This window comes from Micrasema longulum, unplaced genomic scaffold (genome assembly GCF_059751315.1).
Source record: "Micrasema longulum isolate JH-2025_06_02 unplaced genomic scaffold, ASM5975131v1 h1tg000306l, whole genome shotgun sequence".
In the NCBI taxonomy this organism is placed as follows: domain Eukaryota; kingdom Metazoa; phylum Arthropoda; class Insecta; order Trichoptera; family Brachycentridae; genus Micrasema; species Micrasema longulum.
Genome location: NW_028277510.1, coordinates 686,576 through 695,886, shown reverse-complemented (window position 1 = coordinate 695,886; position 9,311 = coordinate 686,576). Strand labels below are relative to the sequence as shown.

The 9,311-nt window shown below is 33.9% G+C and overlaps 1 protein-coding gene across 1 annotated transcript; it reads right to left on the bottom strand.

The window, feature by feature from the left end:
- Nucleotides 1-2,907: 2,907 nt before the first annotated feature.
- Rrp46 (exosome complex component Rrp46) lies at nucleotides 2,908-7,005 on the bottom strand. Its single transcript, XM_088224738.1, has 3 exons — nucleotides 6,798-7,005; nucleotides 6,486-6,721; nucleotides 2,908-3,280 (listed from the first exon to the last, which is right to left on the bottom strand). The coding sequence occupies exons 1-3, from the start codon at nucleotides 6,916-6,918 to the stop codon at nucleotides 2,957-2,959; spliced, it is 681 nt and encodes a 226-aa protein (XP_088080864.1). The 5' UTR covers nucleotides 6,919-7,005; the 3' UTR covers nucleotides 2,908-2,956.
- Nucleotides 7,006-9,311: the final 2,306 nt, after the last annotated feature.

Below are 9,311 nucleotides of genomic sequence, written 5' to 3'. Positions count from 1 at the left end.
ATGGTGCATAGGGCACTAGATTGGTACACCAACCGCAGCATATCTCGATCAATTTTTGTTACATGAAGGTAAGGGGATCAGTCTTACGCTTCACGTACCAGGAACGTACGTGAAGCGTAAGACTTTCACGTACTTCACGTATCTAGGGACTATGAAATATGCTAGTGTGAAAACACCCTTTTAAATAAATATTTCATATCAACCATGTCGGGAATAGAACCCGAGACCTCTTGCGTAGTAGGCAAACACGCTGACCATTACACCACGATACTCTTAATCTAATGGCCAAAAATAAGAAAGCGTAAGAAAGTATCTCCACTTCAAAATAGACACGTCTTTTGTGTGTTTTTTTTAAATGAACGCATTACATTTACTAAAAGTTATTAAATGTTTGTATATAACCACTTACCGACTTTTCTATGCCAACCGGTTTCGAGACATACTTGGCTCTTCATCAGGACACCAACTAAACCAGCATGCAGAACCCATTATACGCCTTCTCCATTGTTGTTGCACAAAAATATAAAACCAACATGTCATGCATTTTAATAGGCAACCCTTACACGCACTGATAAGGTTACGAAAATATTTTATGTTGTGGGAGAAATAGTTTTAAAAAAAGGTAGGTAGATAAACGGGTCAGGTAGGTAGACGGGTACATTTTGAAACCGGTAGACATAGAAAAATCGCGGTTTTATACAAATATTTAATAACATTTAGTAAAATATTTGACCACAAAGTTAACGCTTTAAATATTAATAGCATTACATTATTTTATATTTGAGCATTAGATTTAGAATGTCCAATTTCTACTCATCGTAAGTTCTTCAATCCTTTATATTTTCGGGATGTCCAAATATTTAAAGCCAGACTATATTTCACTTCCTGGGGAGTTATGAGGATCTGTTTATTTATTTAACTTTTTGTACATAATGTTATTTGTACATTGGCGGGCTTGTTGCCAAATGGCAATTTCTTCCAACCAACCAATTATCTAAATTACACAATGTGTAAAGAGGCCACATTAACCGACCAATGACAGGTCATAAGCCCTGTTAATGCATATTTCCATCTCTGTAGCAGTAAATGTAGATTTTTTTTATTTTTATTTTAAGAAGTATCTTCCTTCATATTTTAATTTTCAAAAAGAAAAATAAATAGACTGGAAATAAAGTTTTCATGTTAATCATGCCGGAAATCGACCCCGGGACCGCAGGTATTATCGACAAACATACTAATCAGTACATTTTAAGGCGCCTTAATCTCCACTTGATTTCCCTCTAGTATATTGCCTAGCTATGTACCCTTGTTAGCTGGGCAAAGTGTACAAAAAATGTATTTAATATAAAATCTATTGATAAATTAAATTAAAATAAATAAAATATTTTCCTACGAGTAGCCATGGCCCGTGTCCATGGTTCTGGTTTTATTTCAAACACAGAAGTAAAGGTAGTTTGACAAAAAAACGAATAAAATTATCAGATGACTTTTTTATACATTTATTTTATTGACTAATTAAAATAACTATTCGGAAACCAAAATAGACACACAATACAACAAAGCGACAATTCGGTTTATTATTTTGGTTCGTTACAACGTGTTTTCATGTGGGATTATTTGTTCAGAATGAAATATATGGCGGGATTGGTGGGAGGACTTAAATGTATTAAATTCTTTTTCGTTCATTGAAAAACAAACGTCACATTTGTGAGATATAAGTATTATACTGAATTGATAAATAAATCTTAATAATAGCACTCTAAGTAAGCGTTAAAAACTGAAAAGAAATAATCTAAATCTAATCGGTAAATCCATAATTATAAATTTATTTTCATACGAAAAAGACATTTTCGTACTTAAAATTCGATTTTACTTTATAAACAATCGAGCCCCGATATTCTGATAACCTTCCAGAAACGCCTGAAACATTATTATCTATACCTAGAGTCTTTGGTTTCTGTCACATTATCCTTATTTTTTCCTAGATCCTCTTTCTTTTCCCTTCCAAATTCCTTATCTGATTCCACTTCTTATCCATTCATTGCCTCATCATAAAATGTTACCTGAAGTAATTTAAATAGTTAAATATTCATCTCATAACTTAAATGTGCAATATGTTATCATTTGTCTATATTATGTTATGTATGTACAAGTAGGTACTTTCTCAGCTTTAAAATCGGTACCTAAGGACAAAAACCTTGACTAACTTACATCAGCCTGTTTTTGGTTGGTTGGAAGATATTGCATAACGTAAGAAGCCCGCCAATGTATGTATATATATATTATTCTACAAAAAGTTTAATAAATGTTTTTTGACAACCTCGTTCTACATTAATAATTTTATTATTAAAATTTGTATATTATAATACTTGCACAATAAATACGCAGGTAGGAGCATAATAGGCTACAAGTAATTTACAAATACAGTGCCCTATGCACTATTGGGTGCGGCTAAATTGAAAATGTTATTATGGAAATAAAATAAAAATGTGTTTCCGTTTCATCCTAGATTTTCTTAAAAAATTATATTATTGTAAAGAGCCATCTAGTGGAGCGTAGTAAAACTAAATATTTTTCCAAGAACTGAACCACGAAAAATGCTACCACTAAGTTACCGAATGACAAATTTAGTAAAAATAAAAATCCATTACTAAAATTATGGGATAATATATCAATAAAATTAGTGTTATTGTATCATTATTTTACTTATGAGAATAAGTTTTGTTGCCGGCCTCGTGGCGTAGTGGACAGCGCATTTGCCTACCATGCGAGTGGTCTCGGGTTCGATTCCCGACATGAAATATTTATTTAACAAGGTGTTTTTTCACACTTTTTGAACATTTCATAGTCGCTAGACTGGCACCTGAAACGTAAGACTTACCATCTTACTCAAATAAAATACATATGTTTTAAGATCAATTTATTAAATACAAAAATAAGACAATGATTTATTTAATTAAATTGTTTTTGCATACTTTTTTACAATTTCTCTATAATACTGAAATATTTTTTCACTGGCGCTTTTACATTTATTAAAGCAGTTTTTATATTGTGAAGTTGTAAATTTACCACTTGTGGAACACGATATTACATTGTAAGATACACTGTCGAATACAAATATGAGTTGGGCCATTACATTATCTAACTGTTTGGAAGTTGGGTCCATTATCACAGCTCCATCCGCGTCTATGGCGCAGTTCACCGCAGCAAACAAATACTGCATTGAAAGTCCAGAATTAATAAGAGCCAAACAGCAAGAATTTATACTGCAAGCTAAAAGCTGAAATCAAAATAATTAGAACAAGAAATTATAATAACTTGATTAACACATATTCGTGAGATTTTTATTTATTTTCTAAATTAAGAATGATAGAATGAGCTACCTCTTCATACAAAAAATACACCTTCTTTAGCCACCTTCAAGAAATGCCTGAAACATTTATATATCCTTAGAAACCTGACCTTCCTATATATATATTATTTTTTTTTAATAGTCTTTTATCCTTTTTCTTTCCTTAGTTCCTCTTTCTTTCTCCTTCCAAACTTTCTATCTCTATTGATTCCACATTCATCATCCTTTAATATGCATAACATAATGTACTTTTATTTAAGTGTGCAAGCCTTATTTCCCTATTAAAAAAGCAGCTGTTATTTTTAATTAATTAGGTTTTTTTCATGTATGTATCTTTTATTATTATTATTATTTGTTATAGGCAGGCAGCCTTTGCTGATGTGCCTATATTTCGTGTACTGCTTTTTGTCTGCGTTCTTCTTTCTTCTAAAAAGCATCCAAACGGTTTTTGAACTGGTTGACCGAAATGGAATAGACAATTAGACTTGGTAATTTATTCCATTCTAAAACTACCCTGCTAGGAAGGAAGTTTTTTGGGATTGAGGTGGAATTGGGGACGATAGAGCTTCCAGTTATGACCCCATAAATTTGTGTTCGGATTTAATTAATACATCTCATGCAGGGGCAGTTATAGCGTATCTTATAAGTTTAAATCAAGTCCCATCTCTTCCATCGTTCTTCTAATGATTTAAGTCCTAGTGGGTTTAATCTACCGTGGTAAGGCATCCTTTTGAGTAATTTTGGGATTTTTGTAGCACATCTTTGGACTTTTTCCAATAGCTCGATGTCTTTGGTAAAGTAGGGACTCCATACTTGATATCCATATTCCAATAAAGGTCTTGTATATTTTAATAAATATTTCTGGAGTAATATTTTGGAATCCCGTTTTAATCAAATAAGTTATTGACTTGGCAAATGTGATATGTAATTTCGATTTTTAGTACAATATTTTGACCAACTCTTCTTTTGATCAGTCTGTTTTTTGGTTGGCTGGAAGATATTGCTTTTAGCAAAAATTCTGCCAAAATACTTATGAAATTGAGAATGAAATTAATATATTATTTTTATTGAAATCTATTATAAGATTTTATGTATTTGAGTTTTGTGTGAGATTTTATCTGATTTGTCAGTTCAATTCATTTCATTTTCCGTAGTGTTGTTTAGATCCGTCTTAACATTTGTTAATATTGTATTTTTCAAATGGAAAAGCACAAGGTTCTGATAACATTGCCACAGAGTTTATAAAGGCAGGTGGTGAAGTAATTTTCGTATGGCTGCATAAGCTTTTTAACCAGTGTTTAAATGAGGAATACACTCCCCCAGATTTAATGAGGGCTGTTGTTATGCCTCTATACAAGGGAAAGGGTTCTGGAGTGGAATGCGTGAATTATAGAAATATCAGCCTTAAAGGCGCTGTTGTCAAAATGTATGGTAGAATACTGATTGAGAGAGTAAGAAAAGTGACTAAAGATGACGAGGGCCTTCTACCAAATCATGATAACATCGGCCGAAAATAAGTTACACGGATTTACAAATTATAATAATTATAAACCACCAAAAACCTTATAGCGCCTATTTAACAGAAAAGATATACTTACAGTAAAATACATATAGGTAGGTAAATCTTAATGATTAGAAAAATTACAACAAAATATCACAAATATAATTTTACAATAATTATAATTTTCGACAATATCAAAGAATAAACGCAAGGCAGCAGTAACATTGTGATCAATTACGCAAAAAAGTTGTAAATTTTTTTCGAAATAAGGACCAAAGTTAGGGCAAGTAACTTATAGGAAGGATGCCACCCAGAATCGGGATCGAATTACGTTTAAGATACTATGTAAGTGTCTAAGTACCTAATTGGAATTTTCGCCGATAGCATTGAAAAACTATAACACATGGTTGAAATTGCATGTAAAAAATCCAAGTTTTGTGAACTCGGTAAGTACCAGCCATTGCATATTGTCCCTAAGTAAACAAATAAATATACATACAATTCGTACAGATAATTATCTTTTTTTAATATAAAATTACAATAAATGCCAATACACATTGCAGTTATCTGTCACATGACATTGAAAGTTGTAATTTAAACAAAAATAGACCATTAGAATAGACCATTACACACTCGTTACTCACACATTTTTCCGTAATGACTGACCAGTGTAAGCATAGAACATTAAAAAACCTTAAAAACACACGAAACAAGCACGTCATTCATAAACCACAAAACAAGTTGTAATGCGGATTGCGAGGGCGGTATCTTTACTCAATCGTAACTCGTTGTGCAATGATCTCTTCCTGCATTCGTAGTTTATTTCGATAGGTCCCCTTAAAAATGATAGATAGAAGTTTCGCTATATTAGGTAATTAATATTTCTAAGGGTTTTATTAACCCAGCAGAATAAATATTGATATAAGCTAACTATAAGTTAACTAGTCAACTTAAGTCATCTTTTTCAAAACTACAATATTGTGGTTGAGTTCTTTTCACCACTAAGACCATTGAGGTATATAATTAGAGTAAACGTGAGCATTCGAAATATGTTCCTTCAACCTGCGGCCAATTAGCATATGTTTGATAGAATGAACTTTAGTCTGTTGCGAGCGTTCATCGGCTACTTTTCTCCACGCAATTACTAAAATGCCTACATGTACGCTAAGATACTGCACAAATCGATCTGGAAAAGCGACGGTATAACCTTTTACCGGTAAGCAATGTTTTTATCTTAATCAATACTTTTATTAAAATAGCTATTTTAATGTTAAAAAACGTTTTATTAATATGTTACCAGCTATCTCCTGTCTCTGTCCCGCTCAGTTAGTTGGGCGTATAGTGAAACGATAAACAATGGTGACGCGGAAGGGAGCAACATACTGAATAGAACTTACAGTAGGCCGATGTAAACAATCCGTGCTTTTTACCGTACTACTTGTTTTGCTTGTCAAAGTCGGCATAATATGACGTGACGATACTTGCTCCCTCTGCTGGTCAATCCTTTCCTTTGGGAACGACGTTTTAGCTCGGATTTGTATGGAATGTTATCTCTATATATATTATAACTCAATGACTAAGACAACAATATTTTCGTTGCTAAAACTAAATGTTGAATGCATCAATACTGACCCCGCCGAAGTCCTGCATCTCCTGAATGTTGACTGATATTGTAGTTCTGGGATGTAACGCTATAATAATTGCGGTCTCGCATATTTGTTTTAAAATATTTTCCCGAAGCCGCTCTCTGACAGTGGGTAAACCTGCTTTTGAACTAAACGATACTTCCACATTTGCGACATATGTGTCTAAATTTTGTACTTTATTCTCAACGGGTCCGTATATTGCTGTTAAAACCACAGTATTTCCTAAAAATACAAAACAATGATTATTTACATGCCGTAAAAACATGAAAAATTATAGGTTAATTTGATTTTCACGAACCTTGTGAGTAAATTGCTGATCCATCCGGGCGACTAAGCATGTTCAGCTCACATTGCATGTCTCTTAAATTTAATTCTTCATTATCTAAATCACTGTTTTTTTCGGGAGCATCGACTTCCATTTTTCAATTAATATTTGGATATAAAAGCACACTAAAAAAATAGTTTATATGGTCAATTGCCAAAGTCAACAACTTTGACAGGCGCAAACTCAGTGTTGCCAAATCTCAAAATGTAGGGGTGGCCACTTGCCACACTAAATCGATTGCTTTCGCTGTAGTAGGTAAGTACTAGTAACTTTTGTAGAGGCCACGCATACAACATATTTATTTGCTCTATCTATACAGAATCCAAAGTGTACGAATACGTTTTAAAAAATATACATAGTAATGAATAATAATAATAATTTAATAAACTATAATTTATACATAAAAGTAACATTTTGTGTACAAACTTTATATTTGTGTAAATACTGTGATGGCCTCAGCTTAGGCTGCTTATACTTGCGATGCCTATTATTTTTATAAAAACAAGAAAATTTAAACAAATTAGCTTTATTACAAAAGAAAGTCAAAATACTGAAGAAAATGAAAAAATCAGACTCCCGTTTATAAAAAAAAGCGATATCACAGATTTCAATTTCACATAAAAGTTAGTCAAAAAATATTATGAAGTGAAAAAAAAACATTTATGGAGAAAGAAGGAACCCGAGACCTCTTGCATGGTAGGCAAACGCGCTGACCACGAGGCCGACAAACTTATTTCAGAAAAAAGGGAGTTATTTCAGAAATCCTTCTTCTCTGGTCTCAATCCTGGGATTGGCTGGCAGCAATTACTTTCATTCTTCTCCTCCATTCCTCCCTGTCCTGTGCGGCTCTTTTAAAGTCAACATATGATGAGCAGCGCACGTCCTCTAATAGGTCCTCCAGGTACTTTCGGCGTGGGCGTTCCCTAGAATTTGTCCCCTCGGTCATCCCCTCCATTATGACATGCAGGAGGCCTTCTTGACGTATTACATGGCCGATCTATCTCGCTCGCCTTTCGGACAAGGTCCTGAGCAGGTGCCTTCCACCTTCGATTCTTTGGAGAACCTCCTCATTTGTAATGTGGTCTCTCCAGGAAATTCCAAGTAGTCTTCTATTGGACCACATCTCAAAAGCCTCTAGTCTCCGTTTATCTCTTTCGGATAGGCACCATGTCTCGCAGCCATACATCAAGATACTCCATACATAGGTCTTGATTAGGAGTATTCTTAGTTTTAGGTCTATATTATTTGGTTCTATTATTTTTGACTTTTTATTAAATGCAAGTCTAGCTTGATGTATACGGCTGTCGATCTCGCTTTTAGACCGACCGTCCCACGTTATTTTGCTCCCGAGGTAGACAAACTCCTTGGTGTTCTTTAGTGGTATTCCCGACATCACTACTTTCATCTGGTGTTGCATTCGGCCTACAGTCAGTAGCTTTGTTTTGTCTTTATTTATCTTCATACTGTAGTTATTTTGAAGAATGCTTTCCATAGTTGTTAAGGCTTCTTGCAGCTCTTCTTCACTTTCAGCAACCATAGCAATATCGTCAGCAAACCTTATCATATCCACCTTTTGCCCGTGTATCTTTACACCTTCTCTGTGACTCATCGTCTCTTTCAAGTCGTCAATTGCACCCTGTATATAAGCGTTAAAAATAACAGGTGATACTGAGCATCCCTGTCTTACCCCTTGTCTTACATTGGATTCTTTTGTATCATCGTCACATCTGATTATAGCGGCCTTATTCTTGTATAGCGCCTGGATTATTCGTCTATCTCTATATTTGATATCAATTTTCTTTAAAATCTCGAAGAGTCTTTTCCATTCTACTTTGTCAAAGGCTTTCTCCTTGTCTATGAATGCAATGTATGTGTTTTGGTTTTTTTTTATTCTTTTTTCTAGTAGTGTTCGTAAAGACAATATTGCTTCTCTGGTTCCTACACCTCTTCTGAAGCCAAACTGGTCTTTGGAAAGAATGTTCTCTACTTTTGGTTCAATTCTCTTTAGGATGATATTAGTCAATATTTTTGAAGCATGGGATATTAGGCTAAGAGTTCTATGTTGCTCACATTTTGTCGTACCTGCCTTTTTTGGTAATGCAACAATTAGGCATTTCTCGAAGTTCTCCGGTATCTTTCCAGTCTTATATATTGCCTGTATCAATTTAAACAGGGCATATGTGGTTCCTTTTCCTGCTGACTTAATGAGTTCAGCCGAAGCGTCATCAATTCCGGGTGCTCTCCCGTTTTTGAAGTTTTTCAGTGCTAGGTCAAACTTTTCTCTAATGATTGGATCTCCCAAATCATCCGCGTCTATCTCATTTTCTCTTTCTATCAATGTTTCATTTTCAATATTTTCCTTTCCATTGTATAGCATTTCGAGATATCTTTTCCACCTTTCTCCTATTTGGCCTTTTTCAAATAGTATTTTGCCGTCTTCTCCTTCTATTGCATTACCCTTTCCAATTCTCATACCAAAGAAATCTT